Here is a 23898-nt window from a genome sequence, read left to right as displayed (position 1 = left end):
TCTGATCGAACCCGGAGCAGCAGCAGCGCGGGACAGGGACAGATCACTTTGTGGCAGTGTTGCAGCAGCAGCGTGGGACAGGGACAGATCACTTTGTGGCAGTGTTGCAGCAGCGCGGGACAGGGACAGATCACTTTGTGGCAGTGTTGCAGCAGCGCGGGACAGGGACAGATCACTTTGTGGCAGTGTTGCAGCAGCGTGGGACAGGGACAGATCACTTTGTGGCAGTGTTGCAGCAGCGTGGGACAGGGACAGATCACTTTGTGGCAGTGTTGCAGCAGTGCGGGACAGGGACAGATCACTTTGTGGAAGTGTTGCAGCAGCGTGGGGACAGGGACAGATCACTTTGTGGCAGTGTTGCAGCAGCGTGGGACAGGGACAGATCACTTTGTGGCAGTGTTGCAGCAGCGCGGGACAGGGACAGATCACTTTGTGGCAGTGTTGCAGCAGCGCGGGACAGGGACAGATCACTTTGTGGCAGTGTTGCAGCAGCGCGGGACAGGGACAGATCACTTTGTGGCAGTGTTGCAGCAGCGCGGGACAGGGACAGATCACTTTGTGGCAGTGTTGCAGCAGCGTGGGACAGGGACAGATCACTTTGTGGCAGTGTTGCAGCAGCGTGGGACAGGGACAGATCACTTTGTGGCAGTGTTGCAGCAGCGTGGGACAGGGACAGATCACTTTGTGGCAGTGTTGCAGCCACTGACTCGGCTGACATGTGTAAAGCATTAAAGCTGAGGGAAGGAGACGAGGAGAGGGGACAGAGGAGGGACGGAATAAAGGGGCCAGAAGAAGAGAGGCACAGGGAGAGAGAGGGAAAAACAGGAGCGAAAGAGGTTAGAAAAAGAGGAGAAAGAGAAAGAAGGGATAGGGAGAAGAGAGGGCGAGAGTGGGGAGCGTAATCCATTTTGGAACGCATTCCGGTATGACCTTGGGATAGAAGGCGGTAATTAGGGAGTACTTTAGGAGCCTGGTGGGTGTGCAGATTCACTCCGAGCCAGGGTGCCTCCGTTTTTATTCCCTTCAAAATAAATGTCTCATGAAAACGAGGGACACATATACATTCTGGCGTTCCAGGATGACTAAATAAACCGGCTAAAAATACCCATCCACTCTTCTTCTGCGGCTTTTTTCCCCAATAGATTTCTTGCTTTTGTTTTATTTCAGTTCGTCGGCGTCGTTGAACGGGCGTTAAAAGCCGCAGCGTAAAACATATTCTATAGAACATAAAAAGACAGAACAGACTGCGGCCGCGTCTCTCTGTCTTTGGAGCAGTGAAATTGATCGTATCACGGTTATTAGATTAGGCAGTTAGATCTGAATGCTAAATACCTACTGGAGCCTAACAGGCTGTGCGGAGCCAGAGCAGGGAGAGAGTAGGACTCGCTTCAATCAAAAGGACAAGGAGGAGGACATGTGTCCTGGTTGTAAAAGTCCCTTCATCTGATGGATGGATGACACATGCATGAACTGGGGGGTCTGGGGGGTAGTGTTGAGGTGAAAGCACTCGCCTACCACCAGGGGGCGTCTGGGTAGTGTCGAGGTAAAAGCACTCGCCGGCCGGCCGCCTACCACCGCGGAGTCCCAGGTTCAATTCCCGGTAGCGGTACTTTTTGGCTTGGTCAGACATTCCTACAGACACAATTGGCCTTGGCTGCGGGTGGGCAGCTCCTAAGTCCTGGTCGCTGCACTAGCGCCTCCCTTGGGGGAGGGGAACTGGGGGGAATATCTTGATCCTCCCACGTGCTGCGTCCTGCCGGTGAAACTCCTCGCTGTCAGGTGAAAAGAAGTGGCTGGCGACTGCACATGTATCAGAGGAAGCATGTGCTTGTCTACAACTCTGATCAGCAGAGGGGGTGGAGCGACCACCGGGACAACAGGGGGAATTGGCCAAGTACAATTGGGAGAAAAATCTGATTTTTTTTTAAATTAAATAAATGCATGAATTATTCTACTTCTCATGTGCTACATAGTGTAAATAAATATAGTAAAAAATGCAAACGGTTCTTGAGAAAACATTCCACCCCCCCCATAGGCAGGCAGCCAGACATCCTGAAGCATTTATGGCCCTTTAGGTGTTACTCAGGGTTGAAGACAAACAGCTTAGCAGATCATTCATCTCTGCTCTTGTGACTGAACGCAGCCCAGAGACGCCCAGAGAGACAGCAGGCTACACATGGCTGCTTCCTGCATCTGGCTCCTCCCACACCACCCATACAACTGGAATGATATTTCTACAGCGAACAGTAGTCCAATTGAGGGTTTTTTCAAATACAAATTGGGTATGTTCTTACCCTTAAACTACAGACCAGATCAAGTCTGTGTTGAGCTGTGACAGAGGGGGGGTTGGCGCTGTTTGGTAGTGTTTTTCATAATTTTTTCATATTTTCTTCTTCTTTTTTTTTGACCACAGGCACATAATTTCAGTTTAATGAACCCATAAGAAATATTCAAGTAGCCCCGAAATAGATGCTGTTGCCACAACCTGCCAATCATAAAGTGGAGTGAGCCAACAGAAGCCTTCCAGTGTGATTTGTGAGTGGGGGAATGGGGGAGGGGATTCCTTGATTGCTTTCATATGTGTGTGCCAGCATAACCTTCATGGAAATGTGCTCCGTTCAGCTTCGCTCATTGATTTTGAGAAACCTCGAAAAACTCCCGTTTTGCAACCTGTCTTGTCTGTAAAGTTGTGCTCCTGTGCTCTTTACTCGTTATTGTCGTGTGCAAGCTTAGAGATGCTGCTTGCGTGTGCACTCGCACAGCACATCAGGACATAGGAATGAAAAGATAATAGAGAGCCAAAGTGAACGTCACTTCCTGCTTCAGCACTGTACCAGAGATTTTCATCCGCCATTTATTTTCCCATAGACATTTCGTAAAATGCGTATAAAAATAGTTTTACTTGTTCAAACCAAACGGTTCAGATATATTTAGAAACAGGAGAGATCGCATAACATTTCACTCTGACCAAAACTTAAACAAATTGCAGATTTAAAGAAAATATTTTGTCGATTTATATTTATATTGTTTTACGTTTTGGTCCGAGTGAAATGTTCTACGGTCTCTCCCGATTCTAAATATAGCTGAACCGTTTGGTTTGAACAAGTAAAACTATTTTATAAGCAAATAAATGGCGGATGAAAATCTCTGGTACAGTGCTGAAGCAGGAAGTGACGTTCACTTTGGCTCTCTACAGAAGTTAAAAGATGGCTACAGCGCCGCGAGCATTGAGACCTTACTCCAGCAGAAAGCCATTATCCCCATCTCATTGTTTAGACACTGTCTTTAAGAGATTATGTGCTTCCCTTACCTTAAGCTGACTTGTGGGCTTTTCTTTCTTCCCTCACTACTTGTCTCAGAGTCTCAGACCCCCCCCCCCCTTCTCCTCCCTACATTTCTCCTGCTCGTTTGCTTTGCACACACACACACACACACACACACACACACACACACACACACACACACACACACACACACACACACACACATACACACACAGACACACACACACACACACACACACACACACACACACACACACACACACACACACAAAAACAGAGTGTGCATGATGATAACCACACCGACGTCTCAGATGGAAACGGTAACCATGGGAAACCTGTAGACATGTAGCAACCAGCCTAATAACATACAAACAAACTTTTTCCTCCATGGATTCAGTTGCTGTGGCTCAACTCTGGGTTTGGGAGAGTTAGATTCTTTGTGACAGACGGGTATGCCAGCTTTTCACCAGCTGTTGTTGTCATCATCGCCGCCACAGCGGGCTCAAAAATGACAACAACCATGAGGTCACTATTCACATCATTAGGCCATCCTTTAACTCTGCAGGGCTGACTAAACGCTGGTTTCTGCATGCTGGACTTGGTGGACTTGTTTCTTTCTACTATTTATATCCTATAGATACAGTCAGTGTCTCGTCATATAGAGACGCGTGTTCACTGGATCAGCGTGGGGTAAATCCCCCCGTTCTTCCAATGCAAGCGGACAGAGTTAGCATTTAGCTGCTAGCCCAGCCCAGGCAGACAGACAGGATCAGGGATTCAACCCCCGCAGTGAACGTAATATCCGAACAGACGTCTTATGTACCTGCTTTTGAATCCCCAATCCTGTAGTGTAGAGCCGCAGCACCGTCCTTTGGTGAGTCAGGCCAGCTGTTGTAGTAACATTTTGTGGGAGTTCCCACTTCCCACACAGACCGGCTGTATCTATTGCATTAGTCTCTGTTCTGTCATGTTGTGGCTCACTGTTTGTACCAAATGGAAGATTGGTCCAATGTAGGCGAAGTGAAGAGTTCCTGAGAGAGAAGCAGGCTGTATATTCCTTTCTCCCTCACCTTTGTATCACTGCCTCTTGGAATGTTGCATGGATTTATTTCTGGCATTGTTCTGGGTGAAGGAAGGCATTTGAGACTGCTGGAAAGTGTCCCAAGTGAGGTGATGCGTGTGTGAACGTGGCTGACATCACCCACGCAGCCTAGCTCTTACCTGCAGGGGGTGAGCTTCCTGACAGCACCCACGCAGCCTAGCTCTTACCTGCAGGGGGTGAGCTTCCTGACAGCACCCACGCAGCCTAGCTCTTACCTGCAGGGGGTGAGCTTCCTGACAGCACCCACGCAGCCTAGCTCTTACCTGCAGGGGGGGAGCTTCCTGACAGCACCCACGCAGCCTAGCTCTTACCTGCAGGGGGTGAGCTTCCTGACAGCACCCACGCAGCCTAGCTCTTACCTGCAGGGGGTGAGCTTCCTGACAGCACCCACACAGCCTAGCTCTTACCTGCAGGGGGTGAGCTTCCTGACAGCACCCACGCAGCCTAGCTCTTACCTGCAGGGGGTGAGCTTCCTGACAGCACCCACGCAGCCTAGCTCTTACCTGCAGGGGGTGAGCTTCCTGACAGCACCCACGCAGCCTAGCTCTTACCTGCAGGGGGTGAGCTTCCTGACAGCACCGCCCACGCAGCCTAGCTCTTACCTGCAGGGGGGGAGCTTCCTGACAGCACCCACGCAGCCTAGCTCTTACCTGCAGGGGGTGAGCTTCCTGACAGCACCCACGCAGCCTAGCTCTTACCTGCAGGGGGTGAGCTTCCTGACAGCACCCACGCAGCCTAGCTCTTACCTGCAGGGGGTGAGCTTCCTGACAGCACCCACGCAACCTAGCTCTTACCTGCAGGGGGTGAGCTTCCTGACAGCACCGCCCACGCAGCCTAGCTCTTACCTGCAGGGGGGGAGCTTCCTGACCCTAACCCCCCAACATCCTGACCCAGTAAACCTGTTGGAGCTTGTTCGCAGTAGATCTGACATCCTGTATTCTCAGATGGCTCCGCCTGCCTTCTCCTCTCCTGTGCCAGCCCTCCTCTCACAGTGCCCTGGGTGGAGCCCTCTCCTCTCTCCTGTGCCAGCCCTCCTCTCACAGTGCCCTGGGTGGAGCCCTCTCCTCTCTCCTGTGCCAGCCCTACTCTCACAGTGCCCTGGTTGGAGCTCTCTCCTCTCCTGTGCCAGCCCTACTCTCACAGTGCCCTGGGTGGAGCCCTCTCCTCTCCTGTGCCAGCCGTCCTCTCACAGTGCCCTGGGTGGAGCCCTCTCCTCTCCTGTGCCAGCCGTCCTCTCACAGTGCCCTGGGTGGAGCCCTCTCCTCTCTCCTGTGCCAGCCCTACTCTCACAGTGCCCTGGGTGGAGCCCTCTCCTCTCTCCTGTGCCAGCCATACTCTCACAGTGCCCTGGGTGGAGCCCTCTCCTCTCTCCTGTGCCAGTCGTCCTCTCACAGTGCCCTGGGTGGAGCCCTCTCCTCTCTCCTGTGCCAGCCCTACTCTCACAGTGCCCTGGGTGGAGCCCTCTCCTCTCTCCTGTGCCAGCCCTCCTCTCACAGTGCCCTGGGTGGAGCCCTCTCCTCTCTCCTGTGCCAGCCCTACTCTCACAGTGCCCTGGGTGGAGCCCTCTCCTCTCTCCTGTGCCAGCCATACTCTCACAGTGCCCTGGGTGGGCCCGGGATTTGAGATCCCCCTGGCACTGCTTATTCCTCCTTTGTGTGGACTAATGCACTGCCTCGCCTCGAACCAGGAACAAAAGCAGTCGGTGCAAATTAAAGAGCAATTATGTGGAGTGCGTGCCGGGGCAGGTCGCCGGGGCAAGTCGCTCGTGTTCGCCTGAGTGATGAGAGGCAGAATGGAGAGAGGTCTTTTAGCGGGAAAGGACGAGCTGCAGGGCCGCAGTGCATCTGAATGATTCATGTGGAATAATGATGATCCAAAAGTTCACATTTTAATTTAAGGATGCATGTGTTTTTTTTAGGCTGATACTGATAATATTGATCTGTATTTTTGTAAGTACAAATGCACAATGCAAAATAGGTGAAGCTTTTCAGACAATTTAATTTGACCGTTGTATTACCGGTAAGTGACACTTAATACAGGAAAGATCACAAAAATGGCAAATGGCAATCCTACAATTTGCCAGATAATGTCCGACTCATGATACCGGTATTGCTTTTGTAAAGTTGATATTTGATTGATAACCTGCCGATAAATTGCTGTATTCCTAGTTCAAATTGGATCAAATTGTGTTAATATTGGGTATATTGGCTTTGTGGGTCTTCGTGGCTTTTATTTGAGTTGATTTGAACAGTAATATATGTCTTTTTTTTAAAGCTTTGTTTATTATCAATATTTAGCTGTAGTTTGTTAATTGCTGATTTTTAGTTTGTTTAAGGCAGGTCCTTGCAGTCTTTGCAGCACAATTCAGTATACTGTTTGGCCAACATTCCCTGTCACCTCTGGGTCACTGACAGGTTAAGTGCTGGTTGGACACCCTACCTATCTGATCTAGCTCAGTGCTTTGACACTTCCAAAACATTCCTCAGGCTTCCAACACAGGCCCTGAGTATTGAGCCTCCACCCGGAGAAACACAGGCCCTGAGTATTGAGCCTCCACCCCGGAGAAACACAGGCCCTGAGTATTGAGCCTCCACCCCGGAGAAACACAGGCCCTGAGTATTGAGCCTCCACCCCGGAGAAACACAGGCCCTGAGTATTGAGCCTCCACCCCGGAGAAACACAGGCCCTGAGTATTGAGCCTCCACCCCGGAGAAACACAGGCCCTGAGTATTGAGCCTCCACCCCGGAGAAACACAGGCCCTGAGTATTGAGCCTCCACCCCGGAGAAACACAGGCCCGACAGTATTGCCCGACCTGTTCATTAATTTCCCATTAGTCGACAGTTTCCCCCCCAAGTCTCAGGGGAAGTAGACTAACCCCGCCATTAGTCTCTGATGACCTCTCCCCCTCCCCTACACACACACACACACACACACACACACACACACACACACACACACCCCCAGCGCGTTTCCCCCGGTTTCCCCCAGTGATGACCTCCTCACACACACACACAGGCCCTTTCATTGCGCTCTGAGGGGTGGGTTAAGCCCCGGCTGCATGGCTCCTCCTGGTTTGTAGCTCTCACTCTGGAGCCTTCAAAGTGTTGAGCTGTCGCCTGCAGTCTCTTCACTCTGGAGCCTTCAAAGTGTTGAGCTGTCGCCTGCAGTCTCTTCACTCTGGAGCCTTCAAAGTGTTGAGCTGTCACCTGCAGTGGCTTCACTCTGGAGCCTTCAAAGTGTTGAGCTGTCGCCTGCAGTCGCTTCACTCTGGAGCCTTCAAAGTGTTGAGCTGTCACCTGCGGTCGCTTCACTCTGGAGCCTTCAAAGTGTTGAGCTGTCGCCTGCAGTGGCTTCACTCTGGAGCCTTCAAAGTGTTGAGCTGTCGCCTGCGGTCGCTTCACTCTGGAGCCTTCAAAGTGTTGAGCTGTCGCCTGCAGTGGCTTCACTCTGGAGCCTTCAAAGTGTTGAGCTGTCGCCTGCAGTCGCTTCATTCTGGAGCCTTCAAAGTGTTGAGCTGTCGCCTGCAGTCGCTTCACTCTGGTCCTTCAAAGTGTTGAGCTGTCACCTGCAGTCGCTTCACTCTGGAGCCTTCAAAGTGTTGAGCTGTCGCCTGCAGTCGCTTCACTCTGGAGCCTTCAAAGTAGGGATGTCCCGATCACATTTCTTTTGCTCCCGATCCGATCCCGATCATGTGATTTTGAGTATCTGCCGATACCGATTTTTCCCGATCCGATCTTTCGGCAATGCATTAAGAAAAAAGAAAAGAAAAAACTGCAATCAAGTTGACCCTTAAGATTGTTTTTTTATTTAACAGTATCCAACTAACTATCCATTATATCCAACATGGATATGGCTTTTAATATTTAACAGTATATTCATTATATCCAACATGGATTCAAAATTTAAAACAAAATAAAATAAAGCTTATCAGTAATGCACCACAAAATAACCATGTAAACTAAAACAAATGATGTGCAGAATAGTGCAATAACAATGTAAATCAGGAAATGCGTTTGTTTTGGTAAATTCTTCTGCTCTGTGCGACACTAAATAAATGAATGATGATATGTAATTTAAAACCAAAACTAAGGCCTCAGGATGAGTTTAAGACGTGAACATGGTCATGTTTGTTGATTTTTTTTTATATTTTTTTTACTCCCGATCTTTTCCCCCTGATTCCGATCTTCTAAAAATCACGTGATCGGCCCCGATCTCCGATCACGTGATCGGACCGGGACATCCCTACTTCAAAGTGTTGAGCTGTCGCCTCCTGCAGTTGCTTCACTCTGGAGCCTTCAAAGTGTTGAGCTGTCGCCTGCAGTCGCTTCACTCTGGAGCCTTCAAAGTGTTGAGCTGTCACCTGCGGTCGCTTCACTCTGGAGCCTTCAAAGTGTTGAGCTGTCGCCTGCAGTCGCTTCACTCTGGAGCCTTCAAAGTGTTGAGCTGTCACCTGTAGTGGCTTCACTCTGGAGCCTTCAAAGTGTTGAGCTGTCGCCTGCAGTGGCTTCACTCTGGAGCCTCCAAAGTGTTGAGCTGTCACCTGCAGTCGCTTCACTCTGGGGCCTTCAAAGTGTTGAGCTGTCACCTGCAGTCTCTTCACTCTGGAGCCTTCAAAGTGTTGAGCTGTCGCCTGCAGTCGCTTCACTCTGGGGCCTTCAAAGTGTTGAGCTGTCGCCTGCAGTGGCTTCACTCTGGGGCCTTCAAAGTGTTGAGCTGTCACCTGCAGTCTCTTCACTCTGGAGCCTTCAAAGTGTTGAGCTGTCACCTGCAGTCGCTTCACTCTGGAGCCTTCAAAGTGTTGAGCTGTCGCCTGCAGTCGCTTCACTCTGGAGCCTTCAAAGTGTTGAGCTGTCACCTGCAGTCTCTTCACTCTGGAGCCTTCAAAGTGTTGAGCTGTCGCCTGCAGTCGCTTCACTCTGGAGCCTTCAAAGTGTTGAGCTGTCGCCTGCAGTCGCTTCACTCTGGAGCCTTCAAAGTGTTGAGCTGTCATCTGCAGTCGCTTCACTCTGGAGCCTTCAAAGTGTTGAGCTGTCGTCTGCAGTCGCTTCACTCTGGAGCCTTCAAAGTGTTGAGCTGTCGTCTGCAGTTGCTTCACTCTGGAGCCTTCAAAGTGTTGAGCTGTCACCTGCAGTGGCTTCACTCTGGAGCCTTCAAAGTGTTGAGCTGTCACCTGCAGTGGCTTCACTCTGGAGCCTTCAAAGTGTTGAGCTGTCACCTGCAGTGGCTTCACTCTGGAGCCTTCAAAGTGTTGAGCTGTCACCTGCAGTGGCTTCACTCTAGAGCCTTCAAAGTGTTGAGCTGTCACCTGCAGTCGCTTCACTCTGGAGCCTTCAAAGTGTTGAGCTGTCGCCTGCAGTCGCTTCACTCTGGTCCTTCAAAGTGTTGAGCTGTCGCCTGCAGTCGCTTCACTCTGGAGCCTTCAAAGTGTTGAGCTGTCGCCTGCAGTCGCTTCACACTTCATTGACGGACACATTCTCCACTGTGGATTAGCCAGCTTTTAATCACAACAAACTATCAGGGCCACTTGAGGAGGAGAGTGACGCCTTTGGCAGAATTTGGTGTGTGTGTGTGTGTGTGTGTGTGTGTGTGTGTGTGTGTGTGTGTGTGTGTGTGTGTGTGTGTGCGTGTGTGCGTGCGTGCGTGCATGTGTGTGTGAGCTAGCTATGTATCAGCCAAAATAGATCTTTATTTTACACATGCTGCACAAGAGCCTGAAACAATGATCTTTTGAAAAGTAACTAATGTGCAGCCTGATCCTGGCTAATTGTAAAACTAGGATAGTTTCTCCAACAGCCTTCACATTTCCCATAGCTTTGTCTTTGATTAGCAGGGTTGGGTGATATGTATGGACAAAAAAATCAAATATCATAATGGGAAAAAAATCTAATATCACAATATTTTTTGACCCAATACCTCAACATAATAATTGTGACAATATTGTAGGGGTGGCTATTGGTGCTTTCACAAAATATTGACACAATGAGATAAAAAAAATCATCAGTAATGTGGATATAATGACTAAGTGGGTAAAAAAGAAACATAACAGATCAGCTAGAACAGTCTGGTAAGTTCAGAAAATGACATCACTTTACTGTCGTGCAGCCTTTAAAAGCAGGAAAAGAACACTTACGCCATCTCACAATATTAGATTAGATTTGATCCCCGTTAGCTGGTGCCCTAGCAACCAGCTAGTCTTCCTGGGGTCCGTATTAAAAATCTAAGACGATATGTAGCCTTATATCACGATATATCGATATAATATCTACATATTGCCCAGCCCTAGTTTGCAATGGCCAGTTTGTTGGAGCTCTCCTATGCTCCCCAGCTGACAAGCAAGACAGAGCATCAGGGAGGCCAGATCAGAGATGACTAGATAAGGGTGTGTGTGTGTGTGTGTGTGTGTGTGTGTGTGTGTGTGTGTGTGTGTGTGTGTGTGAGAGAGTGTGAGAGTGTGTGTGTGTGTGTTGTTGAAATAGGCCGCAGATGAAGCACTATGCGGCCTAAATGTTACGGCTTAGCTCATGAGTCACCAAGGCCGCGGAGCCAATCTGTCCGTTGCGCCATAGGCATTCAGCAGAATGGACATTGCAGCCAAAAAGCAGAAGTATGGAACTCACAAATATAAGGTCTTAAGTCATGTGAAATGATTGGTTATAATTAACAAACTAAGCAATGCATAAGGATTTATGATTGACATGAATAATAATCTCTATCTGTCATAAATCATATCATATCATGTATCATCTAAATCATACGTTTAATCTTTGAGAATGAAATGTATCAGGGTAATCAAGAAATGTGTTGATGAAATATGTATTACAAGTGATTCAATGAGCCGTGTTACCTGGTAATGGAATATAGGTTACGAGGGATTAAATGATTGAGAGATGTAGTGATTGATTGTGACGACAGTCGATCAGTACATGTTACAATCAATGAGCCATTATTACAATCAGTAGTGATAATGATCATTATTAATGATAAGCTGTTGTTGATGATTGAGCCAGTATTAATTGTCAATTATCGAGAGATGAATTGACTAGGTGTGATTGACATGAGTATTGAAACCAAGGTAAAAGGTTAAAGATGATAGTGCTATGTGAAATGTTCATTAAGCAGAGTGAATAGAAATCATGTAGTCTTGTGATCTTGTGATGACTATTACACAAGAGACACCAGTCATGTGACTTCTGAGCGAATACGGGAATTTGCGTCAACCGAATACGGGAATTTCCATCAATTGCGAAATCAAGACAGAGCGATAACCATATATGGACAGAAGCGAGGTGGAGCGATGGTGAATGGCCAGCATTTGAACAGGCCTCTCTGTACATGGGTCACACAAACATTATAAAAGTAATTGGCTCAAATACATCGTGGCCAGTCTGCATCGAAGAGGATCCCACACAGAAGAGGATCTTACTCTGGACCCAACTAAGGACTAGACTTGTGAGCCGCACATCGGGAGGTGCGCGAGGATCTATCTCAGTGACCCACGGGCAGAGCTACAAAAGAGACTGGACATTTCCCCACACTGAGGTAGTGTATTGGACTTTGCCTGTACCTTCCAGGCTCATCACCACAGCGAGAAGAGGAGACTGAGCCTATATCGAGAGGACGCACAGGATGGATTTATAGTGATGTTTGTGGATCGCACAGGATGGATTTATAGTGATGTTTGTGGATTGCACAGGATGGATTTAAAGTGATGTCTGTGGATTAATAGGTTGCTTGAGAGGAGGAGGCAGAAGTGAGCTCAGCGGACCTAGGAATGACCATGCACCGAGGCTCTCTGGCACTTCCCCATTCGACACTGGACGCGGGCGTTCAGTGAGTCACAGGCTGGAGGAGAAAGGGCCCACTGGCTCATGCTGAAACTCAGTAGGCCACATCAATCAATCCTCTTTTTATCCATCACCACTCCGAAAGGACGCAGCACCTCCGTGCTCAGCCATACCGCTCAACGTTGACGGTGAAGAGGAAGTTTCTTGACGAAGAAACAACTTCAGTCTATCCCCACCATAGCAAATTGGATAAGTACTTCCCAATTAGTGAAGAAGCTCATTAGCAGCCATAATATGTAATTGTATTATCATGAAATTGTATTATTAATCAATGCTAATGCTGCACCTTGCTAAACTCTATAAATAAAACAAATCAATTGGATTTAAAGTTTAGGAGTGGACAATGATTTATGTGTTATTCCCCTTGATGGTAATCATATGGTTAAAAGGTGCGTGTGACACACTAATGGTTACTGGTTGAAATAGCAGCGCCCCTACGACTTAAACAGCCGTTAAACATTACCTAGTCGATAACAAGTGCAAGATTCAGAGGAACAAGCTGCCATAAAAACAGACTTGACCAGTTTTAGCGCCCGTCTCCAGGCTGGTCGGACAAGACCGCTAAAGCTGGTGGTAGCTGGGGTGAGAAGTCTGGAACACCAACCGGCAGTTAGAGCTAGGCGAATTGTTCCCACCTAACTGCTTAATCAAAGTGCAGAAGCTAGTTGGAGTTATACACAACTGAGCTGCACTTTCTAACCCTTACAACGGAGAGCAGTTTCTACCAATTAGTGATCGGTCTTCACTGGATTGAGAACAATTGGCAGAGAATCACGACATGGCACCCGAACAGGGACCCTAGCGGACAGGCGGGGCCCCAACTGAGAAGGATTCCAGCGGAAAAGAGCCGCTGAACTGCGGGGAAGCAACCCACAGAAAGGCGCGCGGAACGGGAGCAACCAGTCCGAGTGCCAACAGCCGGCGCCCTGAGAGTGAATCAGAGCGGCCGGTGCCGCAAAACTGCAACGCAGTAAGCGGGAAAAAAAGGAGTGGTAGCCTACGGGGAGCCCCAGCGGGGAGGGCCCCGAGGCCTGACACTGAACAGCCAACCTAGCCTAAAATTATATAAATTTTAGGTTAAATTTTAGCCTAGAACTCATCCGTGATTCAGAAGCGCTATGAGCGGGACTGAGTGACAGGCGACTCGAGACGACAAAGACAGAAGAGGAGATGGAAGGGACTCCATCTCCCCTGACCCTGAGGGGGGGGGAAGAACTCCCCCCCTCAGAACCTGGAGCAATGAGCGAAGCTGGGGGGATGGGGAGAGCACCCTCACCCCCGGCCCAGGTGACCAGAGATGATGAAGATGCCAGGACAAAGGAGGACGAGTTGCAGCCCCCAGCTCAGATGCAAGGGGGGAGAGAGGAAAAGCAGAAAAGCCCAGAAGAAGAGCCGCTATGGGAGCAGCAAGACGACACGGGAGAGGTGGGAGTACACCCGCCACCCCCACGCCTGCTGCTAACACATACGGCATCACAGACGGTAGATGGGGAAGAAGAAAAGATGTTCACTCTGCACGTCCGTGGGAGAAAACGGTTTGCGTGGCTGAGGGAATGCAACGATGGCTTGGAGAAAATGGCGGATATCCGAATGCAGAACCAGGCGCCCCTCTCCAAGCCACGAAGAGCGGCCCCAAGCTCCGCACCTACAGGCCCAGCTAAAACCCCCGTGGAGAAACCTCACAGCAACCCTCTTCAATTCCTCTCCATGAAAGAGTACAAGAAACTGTCCGTTGAACAGAGAGAGGTCCTCAGGCTGGCCAGAGAGCACGCCAAGGGCTGGAAGAAGTGACGACATCAAAGGCACGGGTCACTCTGGACCAAACCTGCGGGGAGAGGGAGACAATATCATCACCTTTGAGGAGAGAGTTCCCCCCCGGCAAGCACCAGAGCAGAGGTGTCAATGACCCGTGAAAGCCTCAGGAAAATAGGACACCTAAAGGAAAGAAGAAATCTCCCAAAGTGCCTTAAAAGACTTTGGAATAATAACCACAGAATATATAAGAATAATCAAGAAGAAACAAAATAAACCCAGACAGTCATTTCTCTCCAGGCTGTGAAAATAAATTGTGTGCATTTGACGGAGAAAGGGGAAGTGATACCAGCAGCGCTGCACAGCCTTGGAAAAGCTAGGAAGAGGAAGTGAAACTCCAGCCTGGCTGACTACAACATCGGAGCGAGATCCACTTTGGGCCGCCAACGAAGCAGAGGTACCCTCAACACAGAGATGTGAGTACAAGTACCATGCTCTATTCATCGCACACCCTGCGGCTGCTAAACGAGGATATGGCCAGCCATTCCCTCAGACTGCCTCCAAGCAGGGAGGCCCGCTGCTTCTGACCAGAACAGCTTCCTCTCCTTCGCCCGAGACACTGTAAGCGCCAACAGCCCACCGGTGGCAGCGGTGAGCCCCTGCCCTAAAGACGCCTCCCTGTTTCCTATATGATGGCAACGAAGACGCAGGAGTGGTAGCCTTCTGGAGTTACACTCTAACCACTGTGGAAAGAAAATACCCCCTGGCAGAGAAAGAGCTGGCGGTCCTAACCAGATACTGGCTTGCGATAAAAGATCTAGCGCAAGGCCAGAAGATCAAGGTCATCACAGAGAGCCAGGTGCACCGGTTCCTGACCAAGGGTACGCTTGCTGGCACCAAAGCCACAAACACCCGTTGGGGACATTGGGAGAACATCTTCCTGGATCCGGAGTTGGATGACCTGGGCCCGGCCCTGCCTACTCAAAAGAAATCACCAAAGACAGAACACAAGGAGGGGGAGATGCCATATGATTATGTTCTGTACACGGATGGATCGAGGAAAGGACCAGATGAAATGGCCATTTGGGGCTTCATACTGAAGACTAGTGAAGGCCAGGAACAAAGGCAACTGAGCAAAGGCAAAGGTATGACCCACGACAGCGCACAGGCGGGAGAAGTGAGCGCGCTGCTGGAGGGCCTGCTGGAGCTGGAAAAGTGCAAAGATCAATTGGCAGACAATAACGAAATAGATGATCCAAGGTTTGATCTCTTCCCTGGAGGGAAAGATGGCAAAGAGAAATGACAGTGACTTTCTTTACAAAAGAGGAAGTGCGGGAGCCAGGCCAGGGCCTGAAGAGGAATGAGATGAGGTAAAAATAGACATTGCTGTTAATCTGCAACACACTCCACTGTAGGAAAATATCACCCAAGCTGGCTTCATAAAAAGCACCCAGATAATTCTGGGTCATCTGCAACTCAAGAAACTCATAAGTCCTGTACAAGACTCATCTAATGGAGCTGACACTAAAAGCAGCTGCATTGTAAACTGAATGGATTTGAAGGAGCCCAGGGAAACTGGCGCACTTCTCAAAAACGAAGTAGGCCGCTTCGTCCAAGAGAGAAGAGTGTCTTTGTCGGCATCGAGAAGTGGGACAACGCACCCAGCAAAGCCGGGTGGTCCCAGAGGGTCCGTCGAGGGGGTGTGGCTGGTGGTGGGCCGCAGAGAACCCACGCTCAGCCATGCAGTCATCCGCCCCACACGGAACAGGAAATGGAGAGTCAACGCTGGATGGCCTAGAATTAGATACGTCAAGAAGATCAAGAAGAATGGGGAACGTCAAGAAGACGTGCTGGAGCCGGAGGGTCTTGATTAAAAGCCATTGCGCCGACAGGCCCTCTATCTCCAAAGAGACCCTTTTACAGACGTCGAGCCGGGAGGCCGAGAAAGAGGAAGAGACTGAGAAAGGATGGCATCCAGGAAGTGAACGATTTCGAGGAACGAAAAATGAGTGTGTTGACTCAAACCATTTCCAAACTAGAGGAAAAACCAGTAACCTATGGCTAGTAACGCACCTAGCCTCCCACCCTATACAGACTAGCCACTGTCTATGGAGTGGTTGTCATGTGGGAAAACACCTCAGGACTGTGGGCCCAACAGGACTGATGAAATGAGTCTGCTAAAAAAGAATTCCTGTCAGAGAAGAGAGAAGTTGTGAAACACCTCCAACATCCAGCGTATGGCGATCCAGAAGGCTGGATGCGCTACAGACTGGGTGCGGAGGAGAGATGATGATGAAATGACCGCAGAGATGCTGGACTAAAGGTAGTTCCAGCTATTCTGCACCATCACGGTGCAGAGTCAGGGACCCTAACTCACAAAAGGGTCCACTACCAAACGATCAGGTACTTCCAGCAGGACGGCTGGGAAGTACAACCAGAGACTCTGTTTGTTGCAGGGGACTGCAACAGCTTATAGTCAAACCAAGCCTACTGAACAGGTGTGCTGAATCTGGGCAGAGAAGCCTGGATGGCCGCAATCAAGGCAGCGGTGGTGTGGACCAGCACCACACCCGATCAGGATCTCCACCAAGGGAGATCCGATAGGCTAGAAGGCCAGAAGCCCCTCCTCCGGAAGGGGGAGGAGTCAACCACTATAATAACCCCAACGCAGTGCAGCTGGGTCATATTATTTCCTGGAGGCCGCACACGAAGGAAGAAGAGACAACAGACACCACAAACACCAGGAGGGACCGACGTGGTTATGGTAGAAGTCTGTTTGAAAATTGAAACGTTTGGCTTCTTATTATTTGTTCTGCTGACGGTGCTGTTCTGCATCTGCTATAAAGACACTATCAAAAGGAATTTCTGGCCTCGAATACCAGACCCTGGACTCAGTTTTTTGGCGGGGTGGCCCTCCCAGGGAAATAATGACCCCAGAAAGGTGGTGACAAACGCTCGCACGACTACAGTACCCACAGACTGGCAGAACTTGAGAATGAATTGCAGCGGTACAGCAAACACCTCCAGACCAAGACGAACAGCAGCGACGATGGCAGACAGCACTACCAATGCAGAGCCAGGGGGGTTTCAGGGACCAGGGCGTTTCTATGAGGGCATGCTCACCACATCTTTATCCTCCCACCCCATAGAGGATTTTTCCTACCGCTCTCAAAACGCTCAACCGGCGCGTCAGAGTCAATATAGCCTCATCCGAGGTCCGCAGGAAGGAGAGTTCAGCCCAGCAGCCAGCGTAAGCAACCAGGGCTATGTCAACGCACCGCTGGCCTACTCTCCTCCCCTCCTGCTACCACACCACTGGCCTCCGTGCGCAATGGCCACCACGGGAAGCGTCGGCAGGGGGAGCGAGGACTACTGTCAGAGTGAGGAGGTGGGCACGAAGCACAAAGCAACACAAACATCACAACACGAAGCAGAGAAATGGGTGATGCTTCCCCCCCAGCGAATTGGAAGTTCCCCATTTAATCAGGGTTCAATTGGGGAATTGAGCCCCGGTCACGTCGTGACGTGGAGCGAGGCAAGGGCTCTCCTGTGCCACAAGGCAGCTGAGGCGGTGGCTGGGCGGGAAGAGAACCTGAGGCTGCGGAGACACGTGGAGCAGCTGAAGCAAGAGTTGAACACACTCCTACAGCATCTGCTACCGCTCCAATGCTCCGTGGGCGCAGGAAGTGGGCCATTGATGGAGCAGTAACTGGTGGTGAGAAGATATGTCGGGGGAAAGGTACATCTTGGTAAAGGCGCGGGGAGTAGAAAGCCCGCCGCAGACCCCCCCCAATGCGGCTGTCCGCCACATGGTCAGGCACGCATGTGCCCTGCTAACGGCCTATAAATACACGGCCGAGGAGTATAATTTTATTCCGCCCCAGGTGTGAGAAACAATTTGGACTCATTTTTCAGACTAAATTTTTGGAGCACATTCCGATCCTGTGGATTACTTATTTTACACCTTTGGTTTTCCTGTGGATTACTTACTTTACACCTTTGTTTTTCCTGTGGATTACTTTCCCAAGTGGACTGTTTTTCAATGGATTACTTTTTCTGCTTCCCTGCTTGCTTGGCGCAAGCTTAAATGCTCATTATAATCAGTGTGAACAATAAATATTAAACAGACTTTGTGAAGCCAAGCTGACTGAGTCTCAGTCCGCGTCGTCAGAGGGGCCCTGTCGCTGAGAGAGAGAGAGCCCACTAGGGCGTGGGGCGCTCTCACAACACGGCGGCGCGGAGAGCCCGCTGGTGATTGATGCTCCTGGGCCCGGCCCAGACGAGCCCATTGCTTCTAACACCTTCCTGGTCAGTACCGACACCGAGGGAGGACTTCCGTGACAGGGGTACAGGTGACAGAGCTGAAGCCGAGGAGAGGGTGTTGAAATAGGCCGCAGATGAAGCACTATGCGGCCTAAATGTTACGGCTTAGCTCATGAGTCACCAAGGCCGCGGAGCCAATCTGTCCGTTGCGCCATAGGCATTCAGCAGAATGGACATTGCAGCCAAAAAGCAGAAGTATGGAACTCACAAATATAAGGTCTTAAGTCATGTGAAATGATTGGTTATAATTAACAAACTAAGCAATGCATAAGGATTTATGATTGACATGAATAATAATCTCTATCTGTCATAAATCATATCATATCATGTATCATCTAAATCATACGTTTAATCTTTGAGAATGAAATGTATCAGGGTAATCAAGAAATGTGTTGATGAAATATGTATTACAAGTGATTCAATGAGCCGTGTTACCTGGTAATGGAATATAGGTTACGAGGGATTAAATGATTGAGAGATGTAGTGATTGATTGTGACGACAGTCGATCAGTACATGTTACAATCAATGAGCCATTATTACAATCAGTAGTGATAATGATCATTATTAATGATAAGCTGTTGTTGATGATTGAGCCAGTATTAATTGTCAATTATCGAGAGATGAATTGACTAGGTGTGATTGACATGAGTATTGAAACCAAGGTAAAAGGTTAAAGATGATAGTGCTATGTGAAATGTTCATTAAGCAGAGTGAATAGAAATCATGTAGTCTTGTGATCTTGTGATGACTATTACACAAGAGACACCAGTCATGTGACTTCTGAGCGAATACGGGAATTTGCGTCAACCGAATACGGGAATTTCCATCAATTGCGAAATCAAGACAGAGCGATAACCATATATGGACAGAAGCGAGGTGGAGCGATGGTGAATGGCCAGCATTTGAACAGGCCTCTCTGTACATGGGTCACACAAACATTATAAAAGTAATTGGCTCAAATACATCGTGGCCAGTCTGCATCGAAGAGGATCCCACACAGAAGAGGATCTTACTCTGGACCCAACTAAGGACTAGACTTGTGAGCCGCACATCGGGAGGTGCGCGAGGATCTATCTCAGTGACCCACGGGCAGAGCTACAAAAGAGACTGGACATTTCCCCACACTGAGGTAGTGTATTGGACTTTGCCTGTACCTTCCAGGCTCATCACCACAGCGAGAAGAGGAGACTGAGCCTATATCGAGAGGACGCACAGGATGGATTTATAGTGATGTTTGTGGATCGCACAGGATGGATTTATAGTGATGTTTGTGGATTGCACAGGATGGATTTAAAGTGATGTCTGTGGATTAATAGGTTGCTTGAGAGGAGGAGGCAGAAGTGAGCTCAGCGGACCTAGGAATGACCATGCACCGAGGCTCTCTGGCACTTCCCCATTCGACACTGGACGCGGGCGTTCAGTGAGTCACAGGCTGGAGGAGAAAGGGCCCACTGGCTCATGCTGAAACTCAGTAGGCCACATCAATCAATCCTCTTTTTATCCATCACCACTCCGAAAGGACGCAGCACCTCCGTGCTCAGCCATACCGCTCAACGTTGACGGTGAAGAGGAAGTTTCTTGACGAAGAAACAACTTCAGTCTATCCCCACCATAGCAAATTGGATAAGTACTTCCCAATTAGTGAAGAAGCTCATTAGCAGCCATAATATGTAATTGTATTATCATGAAATTGTATTATTAATCAATGCTAATGCTGCACCTTGCTAAACTCTATAAATAAAACAAATCAATTGGATTTAAAGTTTAGGAGTGGACAATGATTTATGTGTTATTCCCCTTGATGGTAATCATATGGTTAAAAGGTGCGTGTGACACACTAATGGTTACTGGTTGAAATAGCAGCGCCCCTACGACTTAAACAGCCGTTAAACATTACCTAGTCGATAACAAGTGCAAGATTCAGAGGAACAAGCTGCCATAAAAACAGACTTGACCAGTTTTAGCGCCCGTCTCCAGGCTGGTCGGACAAGACCGCTAAAGCTGGTGGTAGCTGGGGTGAGAAGTCTGGAACACCAACCGGCAGTTAGAGCTAGGCGAATTGTTCCCACCTAACTGCTTAATCAAAGTGCAGAAGCTAGTTGGAGTTATACACAACTGAGCTGCACTTTCTAACCCTTACAACGGAGAGCAGTTTCTACCAATTAGTGATCGGTCTTCACTGGATTGAGAACAATTGGCAGAGAATCACGACAGTGTGTGTGTGTGTGTGTGTGTGTGTGTGTGTGTCTGTGTGTCTGTGTGCGTGTGTGCGCGTGCGCGTGCAGTCTCTTCCCAGTCCACCAATGCAGGAAGTTCATGGCCACGAGGTCACAGGGACACGCCACCTCTCAGGGATTTACAGCGCGCTGCGCTGCGGATAACTGGTTTCAACCGGAGTTTGTTGGAAGTTTTTCTTTGTCTTTGTCATCGTTGCTCTGACAGTTTCAGTGTGGTAACTTAACTAGACTGCTGCTCTCCAGTCATTTGATGGAGAGAAACACACAAAACACATCCCACGTCCTGAGTCACAGGTGCTGCTGGTCAGAGAGTCAGATGAAGAGCCTGTGTGTGCTGAGATGTTACAGCAGTGTCTTAAAACGCTGTGTGTGAACAACACTAGACAGTGTGGAGACTTTATAGTCTATACTTTAATTCACGACAATCTTGGCTACAACAAATCTTTTGATAGCAGTGCATCAACTCTCTTTGCAGTCGAGATACATGGCAATCATCTCCTCTCATGTTAAAGAGATCCCCCTCTTCTAAAGCCACCTATTTCTGAAGAAAATGGTGAAAACGACATACCCCAAACTCAAATGCTTACTGTGGCTGAACCGCTAGGGTTACAGACAACTGCCTGACCTTTTCTGAAAGGTAAGACTTTGAAGTTTCTGTTCCAAGTGTCAGAATGACTCTATGTGTTACTGACCCTGAGTAACACCAGCTCAAACACAGTGGTTGATTCTCGCCTAGAATAAAAAAACACTTTTAGAGTGTAAACAGTTACCTGTGGTTGTTGTATTTATGGCTAGAAACCCAATGGAGACATAGCCACAGGCCTTACCACATCCCAACTCAAAGAAGATGAAAAAATACCAAAACACGAGTATTTGGCAGTGGTTTTTGTAGGGAGATACCTAGGCGGATTGCCAAAAAGCCATTATAAAAAGCCATTTGAAAAAGCCAAATAATCTGAAATGTTGTCTTTGTCTTTGTACAAAGACAGCTATAACTTCTGCTGTGTTGATCTGATCTGAAAAAGGAAGACATGGTTCGATGCGCAAGATTCAGTCGGTTAATTTGGTATGTAGCATGAACAGCATTGTTCAGAATTAACTACCTAATTAATCACATAAATGACAGATGAACAGCAAAAAATCAGAAACGTAACGCCGGGGTTACGGTGCCATGCAAGAGGTTTTAACATATTCTTTTGTTCCCCCCAGTGCTACATTTGAGAGACACACTGTCGGGAGTGCAGATACGATGTTGCTGCGTAAACAAGAACGCCTCTGTGTCATAGTTACAATGTGTCAATCTCTAAAGATATCTGCAGACGACTTGGACACAATGACTCAAGCCGAGGACTTTGACCGTCAAATATTGACATGAATGATGAAGTCACTGGCTTCCAAACGGGAATGGGTGCGAGGGAATTTGAAGGCTCTGCGCTCACCTGTGTTTTTCTACTCTTATAGGAGGCCGTTTCACGATGGAGGAGGGATACGAACTGGACCTGACGTACATCACGGAGCGCATCATCGCCGTGTCCTTCCCCCGCGGATGCTCCGAGGAGATCTACGCACACAACCTGAAGGATGTCACTCGAATGCTCAAGTCCAAACATGCAGACAATTACCTGGTCAGTGAGCTGTCCATGTGTTGTTGCACACTGTCTCTCACCTTGAAAGCCAGTTGTGCTGTAGCAAGCTAGCAGCTGTGCTAGTCACAGGGCAAACAGTATTGACGTCAGGGCTGATTATTAAGTATTGATTTCCTGGTGGAAATCAATACTTAATCAATACTTTCACTCATGCTAGTTAATGAATCAGTGCGTGGCAGACATATACTGTATCAGTGTGTGTGTGTGTGTAGTGCAGTAGTAGCTTGTTTTGGGATTGAGAATGAATCATATTAGTGTGTATTCACTGACTGTGTTTTGTACGTTTGCTTTAGATTATCAACCTGTCGGAGAAAAGACACGATCTCTCTAAAATGAACCCCAAGGTATGTTTACGTGAATATGTCGCCTGTATCAATTTCAAACCTAGAGTTGCTATGATTAGTCCATTAATCAATTAGGTGATCGTCAGAAAATTAATCGCCAAATGTATTTTTTTTATAAAGGATTCATCGTTTAGACACATTTTTAAGAAAGAAATACTGAAATTATTTTATTCCAGCTTCTGAATTGTGAATATCTTCTGATTTCTCTAGTCTTCTATGACAGTAAACTGATTATCTTTGGGGGGACTGTTGGTCAGGACAAAAGAAGATCCTGTGCCTGAGTGTGCGGTGTGTTTTCAGACCCTGTGTCTGAGTGTGTGGTCAGATGTGTTTTCAGACCCTGCCTGGGTCTGAGTGTGTGGTGAGGTCTGTTTTTTTGAGCTGAGCACGGTGGCTCAGTGGTAGAGCTGTCGCCTCACAGTCAGAAGGTCCTGAGTTCGATTCTCGCCTGGGACACTGTGGGCGCTGTGGTTGTGTTCCCCCCATATCTTCAGTGCCTACTGCCCAGGTGGGGTATCTCGTCGTAAGGGCCTTTCTCTCTGTGTGGAGTTTGCATGTTCTCCCCGTGCTCCCCCAGGGGGTTCCTCCGTATATAACCCCCCCACTAAAAACATGCAGAAGATCAGATCGTCATCGTCATCCGACCAGTGACGACAACATCCGAAGTTGGTCCCCGGGCGCTGTACGAGAAAGTGACCACTGCTCCTGGCCTGCCCCCTGGAGGAAAGGACATGCCTGGATGGGTTAAATGCAGAGGACACTTTTCACCGGCCACCGTCAGCATGAGTGTGTTGTGGCCGCATGCATGTGTTGTGGTGTTCGTGTGACAATAAAAGACGGGGCTTGTCCCGTTACGAGAGAGTTTTCAGACCCTGTGTATGAGTGTGTGTTTTCAGACCCTGAGTATGAGTGTGTGTTTTCAGACCCTGTGTATGAGTGTGTGTTTTCAGACCCTGTGTCTGAGTGTGTGTTTTCAGACCCTGTCTCTGAGTGTGTGGTGTGTTTTCAGACCCTGGACACAGGCTGGCCGGACCTACATGCGCCCCCTCTGGATAAGATCTGTACTATCTGCAAGGCCATGGAGAGCTGGCTGAACGCTGACCCTCTACATGTGGCGGTCATACACTGTAGGGTGAGCATCTACAGGTCGCTTTCAACAGTCTCTTGTTTCAATCAAACATGTCAATTACAATAGCATTTGCAATAGCAGTTACTGTATACCATATTCAATATCAGAATCAGAATCATTTTTACTGCCACGGTAGGTAATCAGATTACATATGAGGAGTTAAGTATGCAGCGTAGCGGTCACATCAATAATCAGAAGACCAAAGAAAATGCAGAAAGACAAAATCACAAAAAA

The 23898-nt window shown here is 48.7% G+C and overlaps 1 protein-coding gene across 1 annotated transcript in view; it reads left to right on the top strand.

The window, feature by feature from the left end:
* tns3 (tensin 3) overlaps positions 1 to 23898 on the top strand; it is a 70223-nt gene that overhangs the window by 3070 nt on the left and 43255 nt on the right. Inside the window, exons 3-5 of the mRNA XM_083659824.1 lie at positions 22007 to 22170; positions 22485 to 22535; positions 23545 to 23667. Coding sequence (XP_083515950.1) covers positions 22021 to 22170; positions 22485 to 22535; positions 23545 to 23667 — 324 coding nt within the window. The 5' untranslated portion in view covers positions 22007 to 22020. The remainder of the gene's footprint in view (positions 1 to 22006; positions 22171 to 22484; positions 22536 to 23544; positions 23668 to 23898) is intronic.

The sequence above is a fragment of the Poromitra crassiceps genome, assembly GCF_964638095.1.
Source record: "Poromitra crassiceps genome assembly, chromosome: 23".
NCBI lineage: Eukaryota > Metazoa > Chordata > Actinopteri > Beryciformes > Melamphaidae > Poromitra > Poromitra crassiceps.
Note: the sequence above shows the minus strand (reverse complement) of the source record. Positions and strands in the feature narration are given on the sequence as shown.